Source organism: Engraulis encrasicolus, chromosome 2 (genome assembly GCF_034702125.1).
Source record: "Engraulis encrasicolus isolate BLACKSEA-1 chromosome 2, IST_EnEncr_1.0, whole genome shotgun sequence".
Classification (NCBI taxonomy): domain Eukaryota; kingdom Metazoa; phylum Chordata; class Actinopteri; order Clupeiformes; family Engraulidae; genus Engraulis; species Engraulis encrasicolus.
Genome location: NC_085858.1, coordinates 55510030 through 55528977, shown reverse-complemented (window position 1 = coordinate 55528977; position 18948 = coordinate 55510030). Strand labels below are relative to the sequence as shown.

The window sequence follows — 18948 nt, the reverse complement described above, 5'->3', positions numbered from 1 at the left end:
TTTTTTAGCTGGAAGGCCAACGTATATAAAAAGAAAAAATGTAATGATTGGAATAGTTAAAAAACTGGGCCATGAATCTACAATCCATGACAGTTTAACATTATTGATGGAAATAAATCAACTTTTTCATGCTATTCTAATAAAAGGCCTGGAGATGTGTATGTATATATATATTCACTGACAAATGCTACCCTTCCTTCATCTAAGGTATGGATTGCATGTTTTTAAAGAGACGGAATTTCACCAGGTGAACCACCAACTGTCCCACCTTTTTTCTGACTTTGGGTTGTGCAACTTCATAACAGTACCACTGAAGAGTCCAAAGAAACTAAGAAAACTCAAGTTGTGTTATGGTGTATAAAAAGTTTAATTTGAATCAACAGAATACACAATTGGCACATTTAAAAAATAAAAGCAGTAGAGACCAAATAAAGTTAAACCGGTAGGAACACAATGAGCTTGATTTTAAAAAAAACCAAAAGGGGGGGAACAGGGAGGAGGGAGAAAAAAATTAAAATAGGAGCGACAGAGAGAGAGAGAGGGGGGGGGGTCTGTTGCTCTTCCATCACATCATCTCAACTCATCTTGACTGGTCAACTGCAGAGAGGGAGAAGATAAAAGAAAAGCGGGTTAGCAAGGGAAGACAAGGGTGAGAGGCATGTGGTGAGCAGACAGCTGGGCATCCCTGCATTTCAGTGTTGACATGCGATTCAAATGCCCATCGGCCCACAAATGCTCTCTGGTTACCAAACAGACTTGCAAAGCCACGCGTCAAACGCATTACAACATCCAATTGTCAACAGTCATTAGATCAAAGCCGTCCACCGTTGAACGTTTGCACCGTTTTAAAACCCTATGGTTTGGCGGGATGTTGCAAGCCAGTCACCATGCTGGACACAAATTGCAATCGTTTTGTACGGTAAGGTTACAGCAATTTCCCACTGGCAATCAAATTAGTTGCTAAGCAGTTTGCAATAGCGCTTGAGAAAATGGGGTCCTACATTCAATAGCCTTCAAATTCCAACACGGTTATGTTAGTCAAGAGTCAATGATGACCGCGTTAGCAACTACCTTGATTGCAATGCAAGTTCCTATAGCCCAGGGGTGCTCAACTAGAAACTGAAAAGGTCCACTCGCCAAATTTTGCGTGCTTCCGGGGTCCAAAAAAGTCGCACGGACCGATGCAGAAAATAGCCTCACTCGCTGGCCGCACTGGCCTCTTGCTCACTCCCTGAGTTGTCATAGTGATGATACTTTTATTTGTCATAAGACTGGCTTCCCAGAAATACATCTATAGATCGCATGGCAGCGAAATCTCATGTATAATTTATACATATTAAATACAGATGGATTTTGTCTTGGTCCGGATGACATTGCGTTTGGGTCCGCATCCGGACCTGGGTCCGCCAGTTGAGCACCCCTGCTATAGCCAAACTGCCAAGTTGTTAACTAGTTAGCAACAATACTTGAGAAGCGCCGGCATCCAGGTTCCAACATGAAATGCCCTCAAAACTATTGGGTCACCAACGAAGGAAAATGTGAAGGGAGTAATTTGTCATGACAGGAGAACTTACTGTAGGAGGAGATATCGATCTCATCGGGGAGCTCGGCCACGTTGACTTCAAAGCGGTCCTGCACGTCATTCAGCGTCTTGGCGTCCGTCTCGTCTGACACAAAGGTTACGGCCAGGCCCTTGGTGCCAAAGCGACCAGCGCGAGCAACCTGGGGGGGGGGCACAGAAAAAAAAAAGGTTAGAATGTCACAGGGACACCCATAAGCAAAAAGGTCATCAGCTTTCATGCCTTTCAGCAGCCACACCAGTCTTTTCACCACAGAAAAATACTGTAGAGATGGGCAACAAGGGCAGCCATACACAGAAAGATTAACATTTTACACCTTTTACCAAAAAGTGTTTTTTTCCAGGAAACCCTGCACAGGCATTAACCAAATGCAAAGTCAAATGCCACAACAGTGTTTTAGTCCCTACGCAAATAAGCAACAAGGGCACTCATAAAAGGCCAGCATGTTATGCCTGTTAGCCACCGCACCAGCGTTACACAGGAAGACCAAGGACACCTACCCTGTGCAGATAGGTGTCTGAATCCTCTGGCATGTCATAGTTGAAGACGATGTTAACCCGCTCGATGTCCATGCCCCTGCCAAACAGGTTGGTGGCCACCAATATCCGCCTCTGGAAGTCCTTGAACTGCTGGTACCGTGACAACCTGGGTGATTAAGGGTGAAACGAGACTGTTAAAGTCAGTGGTGCTTGTACAAATAGTGAAAAGAAATAAATAGCTGAGGCTTCCGTGTGTTTTGGTGGGGCCTATGACGCCGGTTCCTCGCCAAAACGTGTTAAAGCTGAGTGCAGATCAAGTTTAGCTCATAAAACAAAAGCATTTTCACTTTGTAGCAGAGGAGGGCCTTGGCAGTTTTCAACTTGTGTTTTGGTGTGGTGTTGAAAGTGGAGGCAAAGGCTGTGTGCATTAGTATTTAAAAGGGTAAGAAAATAACAGGCACGCGAGTGTGTGTGTGTGTGTGTGTCGTCTTGGGTGTCATCTTGAGGGTGTTAAAAGGGGTGCTGAAGTCTTCACCCTTTGAAGTCATTTTGTACTGAACATTTCAGTTCTACTGCAAATTGGAGACTGGTCAAAAAGCCATTTCAATCTTCTGTGCCAACCCATGCAACAGATTTTTTTTGGCAAATAATGCACATTGGACTTGATAAGAGATGGGCCACTGACCTCTCAGACTGGATCATGCTGCTGTGGATGGCGATGGCAGGGAAGTTCTGCTCCACAAGCAGCTGGGCCAGAGCCATGCAACGCTGCACAGACTTCACAAAGATCACCACCTGCAGGACAAGACACAGTATTACAACACAAGCCTTTAACACCAGGCCGATAGGAGCATGTGTGACAGTCACAAATTTCCCCTTGAGCTCAACAAAGTAAAATCAATTCCAGTTTGAAGCTTAAAATACATTGAAGGAACACACACACATTACTCTGGCTACAGGCTTTACTCTTCCAAAATTACGCTTTGATAGGACTACAGAATCATCGCCTCAACATTTTCAATCCTCTGAAAACCAAAAAGAGATTTTCACCATAAAAGTACAATTTGACCAACTCCTGTTCCCTCATACCTGGTTGAACTCCAGCACATCCAGCAGGTCAAAGAGTTTGCGGTTCTTCTCGCTGTCCTTCAGCTTGCAGTAGTACTGCTGCAGACCGTGCAGAGTCAGCTTGGTCTCGTCGTCCACAAACACCTCCATGGGCTGAGGGGCACAACACATTCAGTAGGAGATCAGAGGTAGTAGTGATGTGTAAGAATTGAATCCATGATCCAAATCACAAACGGCATGGCTATGCATATACTGTGAATACAGCATTTCCCTCTGTACTTTACAGCTAAGGCACCTGGCCAACAACTACCTACAACGCCAGAAAACAAAACATAATTTTGTGTTATGAACTTAATTTCTGAAATTGCTCTAGTAAAAAAAATAAGAGGAATTGTTTTTGGAGCTTTTCATACATTTCAAATAAAACGGCTCAACATGGCCTTTCCAACGATGATAGTCGCATGTCTGACAATGGCTTGCTCCAGTCCCCACCACCTTGACTTAGGCCTTTGACTTCGATCTTTGATCTTCGAATATAATTCGAATGTTTAGAAAATTCGAGACATTCGAACGAATATTAATTGGCCATTAATATTCTAATCTGACATGGGTATTGATTTTTTGGGCATTTCATTGGTATTGATAAAAATGATTTCCTTCTCAACATCGCAATTCACAGTCTCAGTGTACTGTGTTGTGCCGTGTTGAGGAGAGTCGCGTGCGTGGCTCATCTGTGTTCCATATTCCTAGCAGGAGACCTGCGGCAGGCCAGTGTCCGCATAAGCAGATGAGTGCAGAGCCCTGTTCCATTCAAGTGAATGGCTATAGTTAATAAACAAAGCATAATCTCATTACTTTCTGGGGTTGTTGACGAGTTTCTGGAATTATGTGATTCAATCCACAAGTACCTGTGATTACGCCAAGAGTAAGATAATAACTTGTTTTGTTGGGATTTTGACAAAATTAGCTTTGTTGGTCTGGGTGTCACATCAGGCAGACTCCAGGTTATGTGTTTGTTAGCATGCTTTTAGCCAAGAGTAGTCATCTTACCTAGACCTACAAACACACTACCTACATGTCCGTCATTAGTGATATAAAATACATTTGTTGATATTGGTGCTGTGTGCTCAAATCAGATGATTCCCAGATCCATTCAAATTTTAACTTGGGCTACAAGTTTGACATGGCTGCTAGCTTTGCCATGTTTTAATCTGCATTCACACCTCTAAGTACCGTCTTAATAAGTGCTGAACAATCGCTAAACAATGGCTGGTTGAATGCATGTCGTTAATGGGCCATTAGGCTACATCTTTGGTTGGAATAGCCTTTTACCATTCACTGACTGGGGGAAAGAACAACTTCAGCTTGATATCAGGTCTAACTGGGGTAATTTTAATGGTAAAAAATATGGATACATATTCAAATATTTTTTTACATTTAAAAACGAATTTCAACTATGATTTTTGGGCTAAAGTCAAAGCCCTACCTTGACAAACAAATATTCAGCAGGAAACTAATGTATTGATGCTTCCCAATGAATACATTAGCAATGGGCCACCATTTTTACACTCAGACTAAAGGTACACTGTGCAGGAAATGGTCAAAAAAGGTACTGCAACTATGCTGCTCATTGAAACTGGGCTGCCTACTGCCAAATTTGATCTTTCATGAAAGTTTACCATTTAATAAACTAATATTTTCTAGTATGGCCCAAGTAGTCATTTTTGCAGCTAAAATTGGCCATTTCTGGAAATTCAACATGACGGAGGGAGAAGATCCCCTTTTTCATGCAAGTAAAATGCCATTTTTTCCAGTCATAATGAATACTTAGAATTTGATGGTGGTGGTAAGTATTCATGAAAAAGGTAACATTAGTGAATGAGTAGCATGAATTCTGGAAATAAACAACTAAAAATCTCAGTGTCCCTTTAAGCATTTTAGAAAGGTCCTTCCTTTCAGACACCACAAAAGCCTTGTGCTTGGTCAGGAGCACTCTACTTACATCTTGCATGAACTTGCGGCAGATGGGCCTGATCTCTTTGCTGAGGGTGGCACTGAACATCATGACCTGCTTCTCATGGGGCGTCAGACGGAAGATCTCCTGCACGTCACGCCTCATGTCTGGGGGAAGACAAGACAATTTAGACTGAAGCTCATCATGAAATACCACAGTTACTCATGATAGATCTTATTACTTTTATGAACACTTTGAATACAGACCCCAATTTAGGCTGTGTACTTATACACGTTTAGAGATTTGTTTAGTCACCTATTCACTGGTCACATTCTCAACCTGATCCACGTTTTCTAAATTGGTGCATGCATGGACAAGGGAAGAACATCCTCTTACCGAGCTGTTCCAACATCTTGTCGCACTCGTCGAGGACAAAGTGTTTGACGTTCTTGAGACTAAGGTTCTTGTTGCGGACGAGGGCGAGGGTGCGACCGGGTGTGCCCACCACGATGTGCGGGCAATTCTTGCGGAGCACCTCCTCGTCCTTCTTGATGGACAGGCCGCCGAAGAACACGGCACACTTGACGCTGGACATGTACTTGGAGAAGCGCTCATACTCTTTGCTAATCTGGAAGGCCAGCTCGCGTGTGTGGCACATGACGAGGACTGACACCTGCGGGCGAGGGACAAGAAACCACCTGGTTAGACTCAAAAGGTCATTTATATATTACAATTACAGCCAGAATCTACTCTTGGTCACGTGAAGCAGCCCTACACAACAGTCTCTGTAGGAAACCGGTTTACATTCAACATAGATCTGTGGATCTTGTTTGCTGATGTATTCATTGTTGAATTTGCACCCACTACACCCATGAGCTAAAAACCAAACATATAACTGAGAAAAATAAGGCCTCACCTGTCCATCGACAGGCTCGATCTGCTGTAGCGTGGCAAGAACGAACACGGCCGTCTTTCCCATACCAGACTTGGCCTGGCACAGAATATCCATACCAAGGATGGCCTGTGGGATACACTCGTGCTGGACTGGAAGACAGAAAGGAAAACAACAATGGTCAATGTCTAAAGTCACAAAAAAACAACATAAAAACGACCATGAATCAAAACCACTGCAAGACTACAGCAACAGTTCAATCAACGCATTCAGGCATGTTCCTTCAACATGACTGCACATGGGACTTGTACACATCAAGTAGTGAAATGGGAAGTAGAATTTTTTTCCTTCTATATACTCTTAAAGCAACAGTTCCACCACCCATTAACCCATTTCGTTCCTCACCTTCAGAGGGATGCTCAAAACCGCAGTCCACGATGGCGCGGAGCAGCTCGGGCTTGAGCAGGAAGTCCCTGAAGCCGGAGCTGTGGATGGAGACGTAGGAGCCCTTCACCTCCTTCTTCCCCGCGGGAGCTGCACTCTCCGGGGCCACCTGCTGCTCCTCGTCATCCTCGTAGTCCAGAAGCTCGGTGTCAACATCAGGCTCAGCCATTCTGGGAAAACAAAAGAATGCACACAAACAAGATGGGGGTTTACAGTCTACCGATGATTTACATCTGCAGTGTGAGCGTCAAAATACTGAAGTTAAGGCTTACTGGTCTAGCACATTAATTTAAAAACACAATTACGAAGTCCAGAAGCCAACAGCAAACTGCACGCCCCAGTTTGAGGTCACTATGAACATACATACAAAAGGTTCAGTTGCATAATATTGTCAACCAACGAAACATAATACTTTCCATGGCCTGCTACAAAGGGTCATGTTGGGCTGTTTATAGTGATCGGGTTACGGTCATCTCATTACACAAATTGCAAATCTGGAAAGTACTGCAAAACTGCACCAGCGCATTTGGACTTAGTACTGACACACTTGAACACCGAAAGTGAACATAATCTGGACATTCTTCAGCCAAACCGGGTCAACCCGAAAATGCGATATCAACCACAAACAATAGGTTCTGGAGATCTCAAAACTTTGACCCAGGTGAGGCACAATGGTAGACAACCGCCATACGCACGAGGGTGGAGCTACCTGTGACGCTCAGCTGATGTAGCTCCAAACTTGATTCACCCCGCGTTTATGTTAACAATGCTAACTTTGGCTAATCTCGTCAAGATAGCTGGCTAGCCGAGAACGCACTTCAACGACAGAATTGTTTTTCCTAATAGGAATCGTCAATCCAACTTCACATAGCTTCCTTTTCGTAAAAAGCAACTCGGACACTAATCACAAATAGCCCAAAACACAAATTGCGTTCAGATACCGATCTTCGTGCCTGCCCGGCCTTTCAGGTTTGGGGACAAAAGACCAAAAGGTCCCTTGGTGTCGGCGCCTGGTTAGCTATACCAGTGGGCCTCATTATTGTTGTTTGGTAGATTTACAAAATATTTAATAGGTGCTGAATGTAACACGTTTGAATCACGAAACCAGTCGATGAGTAAACAGCTCAGTGGTAAACAAACTTAGTCAAGCATTGCAAATTAACTACATTGTTAGGTAACGGCTAGTTAGCGATAGCATACCTAAGCTAATAGAACACGACGAACCAACCCGCGAGTCATTTTGTTAGGCTCATGTTACTTTATCTTGACTACATTATACGTTCACAATCCGCAAGAATTTGCTCTGAAGTAATCGTTGATCACTAATACCAGTAAAACAAGCAAAAAATCTTACCTTTCGGGCACAGGAAAGTTCTTAAGACGGAGAAACGAGACTGACTCAATGAATCAAAACCGCATGTGCAAGGGACGACGGGCCTAGCTACAGCTTATACTGCCCTCCGGAAGTACCGCCTCCATGATATCTAGCCATTCCATTGGTTATTTCAGACGCTCGTTGAAGAGGTCATGATGACTGATTTGACTTGGGCACATAATTCCAAATTTAAAGTGTCAAAAAAACATAGGCCTACTACAAAACTATACTACACATTTACATAGCCCACTGTATATTATATACTTAGACTATTGAGTAGGTTTTGTACAAGCAGGAGGGTTTTGTGTGCTTCCCAAAATGTGTTTGTTGTGATACTACACAAGCTGTCACCTCACCTTTATTATAGCCTAATTGACGAGAGGACTAAAACCTGAAACCCTAAAGAGGTTTCGCTCCATAATGATGCCTTTACAAAACATGTCTGAGTACAGATCTTTTCCTTTGAACACATGCACACATTCCCCGCTGTGTATCAATACAGCACATACAGTAAACAAACAGACAGACAAATAGACAGACATAAAATAATGTGAAGGATGATGAAACTTGGAAATGTGCATGGGAGTAGACATTTATTTGGTCATGCAGAAAGGCATGAAATTATTCCGCAAATTTCCCAAAAACAGTAAGAGGACATTCATACTGAGTAACAGCAAAAGGACATTCATTTTATGTGATATGTGTGACTATAATTAGGCGAGGTCTATATTTTACTATTTTCATTACATGGAGTACATTCAAAAATATAGGCCTAATTCTGGTAAAAAAAAAAACAATCACAATGTGTTTTTTTTTCATCTAAATATCTATGTGTTTTTGTTTTTAGTAAAAACAACGGTTGACATCAACATTGTTTTTTTGCTGTTAGTAAAAAGAAAACATAGGTTGACATTGACTGGGCGGTGGCACAGTAACAAATGATTCTCTGTTCCTGTGTCCGATGCAGTGATGGGCAACCTGGTTTCACCACTCATCCAGCACACAAACTGTTCTCCCTCCGAGCCTCAGGGAAGTGCTACTGCAGCACACGGTGCCGCACAAGCAGACTGGGAAACAGCTTCTTTCCACTCATCAATACACTGAAGAAAACACACCACAAATATTTCTTTAACCATGTCACTTTGCACTTTACTCTTTGCACCTTGCATACAGCATCTACACTACTTAACATTGCCTTTATGATCACTGATTGCACTTCTGCTGCTGTGTGTGTGTGTTTACTGTTCATGTCTGTATCAGTATGTTAGGTTTTACTGTGGTGTGTGTGTGTGTGTGTGTGTGTGTGTGTGTGTGTGTGTGTGTGTGTGTGTGTGTGCATCAGTATGTTAGTTTTTACTGCTTGTGTGTGCTTGTGCTTGCGTGTGCTTGTGTGCGCTTGTGTGTGCGTGTGTGTGTGTGTGCTTGTTCATTGAATGTCAGTATCAGTATGCGTCAGTGGAAGTGTAAATTCCTGTAAGCTATCACCTGGTTGAATTGAACAGGAAATACCATGGTCATTTAGAACAGTGGTTCCCAACCTATGGGTCGGGACCCAACCTATGGGTCTAAAGATCCACAGTGGGTCGCAAAGGCCTCTTGATTTTAAGGGGTTTCATTTTAATACCGTATGTAGCCCATGTTGAATAAATGACAAAGCATTTAAACTAATATATGCATAGAAACAACTTAATGTAAGTGATACATTAAACATTTATTCTATATTTGACTGAAGACAAATTGAGGAATAAAATGATAACTAATGAGTTTTTGCAGGGAACCGAGTATCGTGTGACTCCATCTCGTACGGGCCCTCGTGCGATTGGGTCACCAAAGCTTACAATGGTAAAAATATAGGTCTCTGAAGAAAAAGGTTGAGAACCACTGATTTAGAATATGTGGCACTGGATTATAACTAATGAATCCAGAGTTCCCATAACTGGTCAAATACAGTCATGTCAATGACACATCTATGTATGCATTACATTATTACACTACACTTCAATGATGCTTTTATCCACAGTGTTCTACAGTTATTTAGGTACAAGGTATTGTACAAGAAAACCATCTCAGCGTTGTATCAGTCCTTTGGTCTTCAAGTAAACACCAAGAAGACAGAGGTCATGGCCCAACTCTGTACCAACTCAATCCTGGTCTGTGTTCATAGTACAGCCGTTGGAGGACTTTATAAAACTTGAAGTGGCATTCGAATGGAAAAGGGTTCCCACCCCTTGCTTGGAGGCACTTCAGCAATGAATGCTATGGGATTCCAACTTGCAACCTTCCAAAGCCAAGAGCACTTCTGGCCATTAGGCCACAGCTGCCCACTATTAGCCTTTTTAACCGTGACATCCGATAAGCGGCGCTTTGGAAGCAAATCAGGAAAAACAACCAACGGTTTCCATGGAAAACAGTGGGGGTGTAAGTTCATGTCTATGCCGGCGTATACTACTTTTCCTGCTTCAAATGCATTCAATTGAAGGTGTAAAAAACACGAAAACAGTATCCTTCATATCCGTGACTCAGCAGCCAACAGGAAGCTCCAGTGGCTGGCAGAGAAGTTGGGGAAGCTGTCCGACTCCGGTCGTGATGGTGGCTCGGAGGACACGGAGGTGGATGATGATGAGCAGGGCTGCGTCAAGAGCTCCCTGACCTGCCGAGGCAGTGAGTGCAGCAGCCAGTGCTCCACCAGCAGCCCCCCTCCGCACAGGCCCAGACAGCAGCCCAGCTCGGCGGGAAGCTGCTCCAGGCTGTTGCCCCTCAGGTCCAGCCGTGTCAGCTGGCTCAGGCACCCCAGCTCCGGCGGCAGGGAACCCAGCGAGTTATGGCTCACGTTCAGGTTGCGGAGCTCCAGGCACTTGGTGCACAGCTCCGCGGGCAGGCTCTCCAGCCGGTTCCCGCTCAGATCCAGCTCGGACAGCAGCGCCAGAGCCCCCACCTCCGCCGGCAGCACCTCCAGCAGGTTCCCGGCCAGGTAGAGCCTGCGCAGCCTGTGCAGGGTGAACAGCGCCGGGGGTAGGCTCTGCAGCTCGTTGTGGGCCAGATCCAGGAGCTCCAGCCGCCGCAGCACCCCGACGCTCGAGGGCAGCGCCAGCACGCGGTTGTGCGCCAGGCGGAGGCAGGAGAGGCGGCGCAGGTGCTGCAGGCTGAGCAGCTCCTCCAGCGTCCGCAGGCAGTTGTGCTGCAGGTCCAGGCTGCGCAGGCCGGTGAGGGCCAGCAGGGCGGAGGGAAGCCTCTCCAGTTGGCAGCCCTGTAGCAGCAGCTCCGTCAGGCCCGTGAGCCGCCGCAGCCCCGTCAGCACCAGCAGCCTGGCGCCCTCGTTGTGGATCTCCAGCCGCACCAGGCTGCCCGTCAACTCACCCAGCTCGGCGGGGATTCGGGTCAGGGAGCCGCAGAGGGACAGGACGCGGAGGTGACGCAGCTGGCGTAGGCTGCCCAGCCCCCAGCCGCGGCCCACCCCGCCCTCGCAGCCCAGGTGGCCGGTCATGTGGAGCTCCTGCAGGCCGCGCAGGGAGTAGACCCAGCCGGGGATGGCCGCGGCCTGGGTGAAGGTCAAGTGGAGCACCTCCAGACGCTCCTGGAGGAAGTGGAGGGCGGCCGGCTCTACTGCGGCTGTGCAGTGGTAAAGATGCAGCTCCCTGTGGGGGGTAAATGATTAGTGTTATGATTAGAACAGACAGCTTAGCAGAACTGAAATGATGCGAGTCAACTTTGGTCTTAATTTGGTGCTATTTAAACGAACAAGACACCATATTCCAGATAGTGCAATGGATGACAATCTGTCTTTCACATATTCTTCCCTTAAATCTGGTATTTTGTATTTACTAATCTCAATAGTCAGTTTATTTACATTATTTTATTTACTTTATTTTACTACATTTACATTTACTATATTTAGCTACATGTATTGTACAGTCCCTACACGTTGTGCTCAATGTGCTGTCTACTTTCAGTGTTGGGAAAGTTTATAAAGGAACTAGTTCAAAGTTCAGTTCACACATTTCAAAATGAACTGGATAACTATAGTTCATTGAACTAGTTCAGGTATAACAATGTCTATAGACAACCTACTATGTCAGATAGTACAGTACATAGGCCTTCCATTTACAAAAATGTTCAAGGTCTCCAAGAAGACCAAAAACATCTATGTTTGGGTGAAACATAATATGAAGGACATCCAAGGCACTCTTTATCTTCTTAGATAAAAAACTTTTCATCTAAGTGAGCTAGATCATATTTAAACAAGTTAAAAATAACAACATGTTTCAGCCTCAGTGTAGCAGGCCTTCGGGGCAATCCCTGTTCAGGTGCCACGACTGGTGGCTGTCGTTTCGGATCTGCGAGGGTCACTTACAAACCTGCAAATTCGTCATTTCAAGTGTAAATTATATATTTTTCAGCATATGACCAAATATTATTTCATTACACTGGGTCATTTTACAGTCCTTATCCTTTTTATTGTGCTGTCTCACTCATGCCTAATTTGGGCAGCTTACAGGCTCTATATTCAAATCTAACACCTTCCTTTTGTTCAGAAAAAATAGGTGTCCCAAAAACATCACTGTAACTGTTATGTTAATTATTAGAGGACCACAAACACCCTAGGTGGTGCCACAATCAAGTCTATTCTGAAAGCCGTCATGTTACGAGATCTGTGAGGGTAATTTACAAACCTGCAAATTTGTAATTTAAAGTGTCAGCTAAGACTTAGTAAGTGCAATCAAATAAAGTGTAAATTATATTGAAAAATATCCATATACGGATCAAAGGCGTTTCTAGGGCTCCGTCGCAACGCAGGTGGAGCATCTAACATCCATAAATTAATTAGTAATTAGAGGTTGATATGCTGCAATGAAGATGTTTGTTAGATAGTCCACCGAAAAAAACAAAACAACAATCCGTACAATAGTGACACTGCCTATCAATGTTATAGAAGAAGATACCGCACACTCTTGTCCATCGTGCTGCAATTTATTACGAAAACAACGTTTCGGCCGTATGGCTTTTCTCAAGTTTTTACACAAGCAAAGTGAAGACACCCCTTATTACAGGAGTGTGCGGTATCTTCTTCTATAGAACTGATATACCCGCTACCTGCACCTCGAAACCTCTGGTGTGCGTTGGTCTCCTCCTTCAAAAGATATACTGCCTATCAATGTGCCACCCTGACGTATGCTACTGCTGAAACGTCACTGACCCACGTGTAAATGGCTTCTAAGAGGGCCAAAAGCACCCTAGGTGGTGCCACTGGTCACCTGAGGGCCGTCATGTTGGAGATCTGTGAGGGCAGCTTGGCGTCGGTGATCAGCTCCAGCTTGAGCACCTCCAGCTGTGCCAGGGTGAAGAGGGCTGGCGGCAGGCTGGTCAGCGCCACCAGCTGCAGCTGGGTGCGGCCCTGGGCGTCGCTGGAGGTCATGCCCCGCAGACGCTCCACGCCCCAGCGCCTCTCCAGGTTCTGCTCCAGCAGCCGCGTCTCGCTGACGGGCGACAGGAAGACGGAGAGGCGGTGGGCCAGCAGGGGGTCGTACTGATCCGCCATGTGCAATAGGAAGGCCAGGTCGTTGCAGAGGTCCGGGACATCCAGCATGGAGCCCGTGTCGTGGAGACACTGGAAGGAGTAATTCCTTAATGACCTGTGGAGTTATAAAACGCACAGTAGGTGCAGGGGCAGGGTTAGGGTAGGCTGTAGGCTTTGTAGAGGTGGAAAAGCAGAGATGAAATCAGGTTGATAGTTAGTAATAGTTTATAGTTAGTTAGTCCTTCGGCATTGCTACTGGTCAGGTCAAGAGCAATGCAAATACTGAGCTTCGGAGAACTCAGGAACTCCATCCACTTTGTCGGGAACCAATTAAATTTGAGCAGCTCCATCGGTCCTGGGTAGAGGCGTGTTCAAGGCAGTAACGTGGTTTAAGCAGAGACGTTCTATTGGGACTGGGAAAATGTTTGGTTTAAACTTCGGCACAGCATTTTCTGGCCTCGATCAGCAGCAAACCAGGCCGTTTGGAAACGTTATTAGTTATCCTCTTAGTCAGACCAGAATCTCGGTACGAGATTTGAAAGTCGATGATTATCAGGCTAGATAGTTAGTGCTCTGAGGGTAGAATGGGATCATTATTATTATTGTTAGTTCCGTATAGTTGCAGGGACAAGGTCAGGATGGAGGCTCTGCAAAAGTCAAGCCAAACGTGTGGTAGGCCTGATCAGTGATTTTCTAACCAAGGTGGAGATTAGGTTAATTGGGATGTTAGTTCTCTGAGCATTATAAGAACGGGAACATTTTTTCTATTGTTAGTTCAGCTTAGGAAGCAAGGTTGTTGTCTCACGGGCAGACAAAACATGGACTAGACGGTAGGGCTGTATTTGAGGCTTAATTTCCTTGCTCTTGCACAGTAGTGCCTTTGCAAAATGGCAGCTTAAGCAAAAGCACAGCGTGGTAGAACTTTCAAGTGAAGTGAACAGGCTGGATAGTCATGTCAGTGCAATCCAGTGGTTCCCAACCTGGGGCTGGGGACCCCTAGTGTGGTCACAAAGGGACATTGCATAAAAACGGCAAATCGACAGGTTAACAGCTAACATAATTGCATTATTTGGTTAGTAACAAACTATTGTTAGCCATTGATATTGCAAGATATTAGTTTTTCCGTTAATACTGCTAGAAATCCATTGCTAGGCTAAGACTGTGGTGGAAGGGGGGGGGGGTCACAAAACATATTTTCAAGTCCAAAAGGGACTCCCCATTGAAAAAGTTTGTGAACCACTGTTGTAATCTGTGCCAGCAGAACAAAAACAAGCTTGTGAGGGAGTCATACTGGTGGTACAAAAGGTTACTCTGCCACAAAAGGTTACACTGCCAGAGAGTGCAAAGCATGTAAAGCTGATTATCTGGTCACTTTCCCCTTTCCTTGAAATTAGTGGGCCCATGCGGCCACCCAAGCTGCTGCACACCACACACCATGGAGATGTTAGAAATAGAAAACACAAACAGATGGTTTAGAGCACTCACAAAAAAACAACACACACAGGATCAGCCCTGGACCTCATTTCTCAAAAGCGTCACTGCTAACCAGTTAGCTACTTAATAGGTTGGCTATGGGAAATTGCATTGAAACTAAGGAAGTTGCGAGCTGACTTAGTCCCAAGAAGCACCCCTGGTGCACAACAGCAACCCAAACCCAACCCCTTGAGGAAGAGGAGGAGAAGGATCTGTTACAACATCTAATCACACCACTCACGCATGGAGACGGACAGAGACACATGAACGAATACAAGTTCCTCCCAGCTCTCATCTCATCCCATCTCATCTCATCTCATCTCCTCTCCTCTCATCCTGCCCTTCTCGCCCCGCGTTCAGCAGCAACAGCGCCGTACTTGTGGCAGATCCAGCTGAGGGCATAGAGGCCCAGCAGGCCGAAGAGGCCGACCAGGCACAGGTAGACCACCAGCAGCTTGTGCAGCACGGAGGCCAGGGCGTGGGTGCACTCGAAGGCCTGGTAGCCGGTCAGGGCGTGGCTGAGGGGCTGGCAGATGTGGGTGAAGGTGATGGAACCCAGCAGAGGGGTGGTGTAGCTCACGATCACCACCACCTTCAGCACCTTGAACACTGTCTGGGCAAAGTACACCTACAGGGGAAAATACATGGTACATACTGTATATATGCCAGACGTTACTTTATCCATTTTCATAAAGACCTTGAATACAGTCTGAGCAAAGTACACCAACGTACACAGAGAAAAAAGTGAAATAAAAGCTCCCCTGAATTTCCCTCCTAATATCGATCTTGGCTTTGTGCTGCATGGATTGCATAAAATGAATAAAATATGAAAATGATTATGCGTCAGGGTCATAAAAGCCTGTTCAATTTTTCTACAGAGTAAAATAAACTATTAAAAAATGGAGCACAATATTCCAGTTTTACATGATTAAAAACAAGCATATTCAAGTAAATCGTATTGAACATATTCTATGCTGTTACACACAAACAGGAATGTCTCTGCATGTTCTACTTCACCAAATATCTCACATGACCGACACATGCTCACGTTAAACAAGTACTCTTGTATTCTTGTTGATGTCATTTCATGGTCAGCTCAAATGTTCCTCTGACCTTGTAGATGATATCAGAACTCTCACAGTGGCTCCTGAACCTCCTGACTCTCTCGAAGAGGGCCCGCGCCTGCTCTCCGTCGCTCCGGTCCAGGCTGGCCATGGGCCTCGTGGTGTCGGGGACCAGGCGGCACAGGTGGGGGTGCTGTGGGGGAGGAAAGGCCCTGTGGGTGTCTCCGAATGCCAGGGAGGACATGGAGGAGGTGCGGGAGAGCGTGGAGGGGCATGGGGACGGAGGGGCCGCTGTGGACGTGCTATCGGACCTCACCAGCAGGGGGCTGTCTGTTCCCGAGTCCAAGCTGGACTGCCTGGTGATGGAGGCAGAGCAGTGGTTGGGGTGGCGGTGGTAGACCTGTGTGGGCCTGTTGTCCTCCTCACTCCTCCCCTCTCGCTTCTCCCCCACTCCCACCTCCTGCTGCTGTTCCTCTGTGCCTCCTACTCCTCCCCCGTGATTCTGGCTGCGGTCCTGCCGCGCCGTGTGCGAGAGCGCCCGCGACGTCCATGGTGACTCGCAGCACTTGGCCAGGATGGTGAGGAAGTGCTCGATGCGAGAGGAGGTGAGCGGGAAGTGGAACCAGAAGCAGCCGCTGGCCATGAGCAGCAGGGACTGCAGCAGCGCCACGTAGGGGAAGAAGCGAGAGAACCAGGGCAGCGCCTCGTGGTAGCACACCTGGGGGATAGTCCAAGGACTTGGTTAACCCATTTAAGGCAGAGGCACCTGCAACAAAAACACGCTTGCTGAATGCCTACGCCCTTCTTGGGAAAAGGTGCCCTCCTATACTGCATATCTCGGAAGCACATAAAAACATAAAATAATAATTTGCATTTAAAATCGAGGACCCTCATTTCGCATTAGCATGTATTCATTCAGCTCTACCACACCCATATTCTTGATAAAGAAAAACCTCAAATCTCAAGAGCCTGAATCCAGCGCCATGCAGTTCCAGGCACCTACTGTACATCAATGCAGCGAATACACAGGATCAGGATTACTGTAAACGTGTTAAGTAAAATGTCTGGCGAAGTAGTAAACCTGTTAATGCAATGCCTGAAGGAGCCATTTAGTAATAAAAATGAGGATCCCAAGCTCTTCTATTACAAGATGTACCACTGCCTCAAGGTTAAATTAAAACCTTGATCGCAACTGAAGCTCCTTTTTGTGAATACACAGTAAATTCTGCAGTGTTCATTTAACACTTAGAGAGTTGATTTGACATCATTTGGACTTAAATGAACTCTTTAAGTGTTGAATTAACACCGCAACATTTACTGTGTACCCACCTGGCTGATGTAGATGTATTGCTGGTAGTCCATGTTGGTGCGCAGGCCTCGGGACGCAACCTTGCTGCTGCTACCGCCACCACTGCTGGTGCTGGTGGATGAGATGGTTGGAAAAGAGGAGAGGAGAGGCTGGTGGTTGGAAGGACCCTGCTGTGGAGGTGATGCTGATGCTGAGGTGTGAGGAGGATGGATAGGTGGGGAGGAGAGGCTGTCGGAAGCCAGGCTTTGGTTGCCGAAGGCTGGGGGGGTGGAGGGATGGATGGGGAGGCAGACCACCCGGTCTCTGGAGAGCAGCAGGGTACCGGCCAGCACCGACACCATCAGCATCAGCACCACCAGGTAGTCCATGAACACCTCCCACCAGGGCTTCAGCAGCTTGTTGCTCTGCCGCTCGTTAAGAGTGGCCAGCTCAGACAGGGTGAACATGGCTGCGGATGGACAGCAGACTCACACCGACGTCCAGCTGAAGTGGGACAGCACCCCCCCTGGCTACAGGGGAGGGAGATGTTAAAAAAGAAGAACGTCATGGCTCCGTAGAAATGAATTGAAGCACAGGCTAGGTTGTGTTGAGTGTGATTTGATAAGACATGGCCTAATCGCATGCAACTTGGAAAAAAAAATAACAGAAAAGTTTTTGCTGAAGTAAAACAAAGGCCTCACTGTAAGCCAGCACAACATGTTTGTTAGTCTTCATCTGAGTGTAATACTAATCAGGAGGTCTCAGTGTAGATGGGGGATGGGTAAAGGGGTTTTACGGGGGATACTGCATGACATTTCTTGTGAATAATTATGATGACAAACACAAAGTTGCATTTTATTTAAATGCAAAAATGTTGTCCTGAAGTATGCATTAGGTAGGAATGGTACGGGCAACTACTATCACGGTATAAGGAGGGAAATCTGACTGAAGACCCGGTCTGAACTCTCAAGTTGATTAAAATAGCACTCTGCAGCACAACATACCAAATGTGGCACAGACTAGAGGAGGCGGTAATAAACACCAAAATAAAAATAGTGTACGCCCACACAAATTATACACACTCAAGCAATTCCTAACACCATTTGTACAGCATTTATAAGGTATATGTTTATCCCTGAAAGGATGAAAACTTACTGTGATTTGCTGGTGGGACAAAGAGACGAAGTCTTCCCTTTAAATCCCCATTGCGCAAGGTGACATGGAGTAGTTCAGCTGACAGTATGTGTTGTAACACAGAAAACGGCACTTCAGTCGTTTTCAATGCCTCGGGTCCGGTGCAGTCCGGTTCTTTCGGGAGTGTACCGAAACTTTCACACAAACTTCAATGGGGGCGCTGATCTGGGATGTGAAAGGCGGGCGCGTCACGTGTTTTTGTGCTTCTCTGAGGTTGTCATGGCGAAATAGGGAGACCTCCAGAGAAGGCGACCAAGCAGGGTAGCCAGTCTACATATGGCGCCTTTATTTTCCATCGTCAGATTAGAGGTGAAATTATTTAATTACATCTGTTCCCGGCACATCCTACAAGTTTTCAAATCCTATTTTGTACAGTGCGCTATGGGCAGCAGAGGGAGGTATGGTGCAAAAGTTGGCACCGCGCGGTAACAATAATCATTACGCGTTCAATTTGATTGTAATTTAGAAGTGGCATAGCCTAATTAGATCAGTTTAGAAACTGCATAATTAGATGAATTGCGAATTGTTGCAGAAAGTTTGTGGTTTACCTCCCTAAACATTTTTGGAATATGATTGTCCAACACCGTCATATAGGCCTAGGCCTAGGCTAGTAAGATACAGT

At 45.8% G+C, this 18948-nt stretch overlaps 2 protein-coding genes across 3 annotated transcripts; both read right to left on the bottom strand.

The window, feature by feature from the left end:
- Positions 1 to 343: 343 nt before the first annotated feature.
- ddx39ab (DEAD (Asp-Glu-Ala-Asp) box polypeptide 39Ab) lies at positions 344 to 7884 on the bottom strand. Its single transcript, XM_063192380.1, has 10 exons — positions 7772 to 7884; positions 6379 to 6587; positions 5998 to 6125; positions 5478 to 5754; positions 5130 to 5248; positions 3149 to 3280; positions 2745 to 2854; positions 2081 to 2225; positions 1575 to 1722; positions 344 to 597 (listed from the first exon to the last, which is right to left on the bottom strand). The coding sequence occupies exons 2-10, from the start codon at positions 6584 to 6586 to the stop codon at positions 581 to 583; spliced, it is 1284 nt and encodes a 427-aa protein (XP_063048450.1). The 5' UTR covers position 6587; positions 7772 to 7884; the 3' UTR covers positions 344 to 580.
- Positions 7885 to 9090: 1206 nt separating this feature from the next.
- Positions 9091 to 18482, bottom strand: si:ch211-106h11.1 (volume-regulated anion channel subunit LRRC8D). Of its 2 annotated transcripts, none has more exons than XM_063192373.1 (6): positions 18288 to 18482; positions 17174 to 17662; positions 15894 to 16562; positions 15158 to 15408; positions 13045 to 13422; positions 9091 to 11427 (listed from the first exon to the last, which is right to left on the bottom strand). In XM_063192373.1, the coding sequence occupies exons 2-6, from the start codon at positions 17597 to 17599 to the stop codon at positions 10299 to 10301; spliced, it is 2853 nt and encodes a 950-aa protein (XP_063048443.1). In that variant the 5' UTR covers positions 17600 to 17662; positions 18288 to 18482; the 3' UTR covers positions 9091 to 10298. The 2 variants fall into 2 exon arrangements, with proteins under 2 accessions (XP_063048443.1, XP_063048445.1); XM_063192375.1 differs by having other exon boundaries at positions 17174 to 17658.
- Between the last annotated feature and the right edge of the window lie 466 nt (positions 18483 to 18948).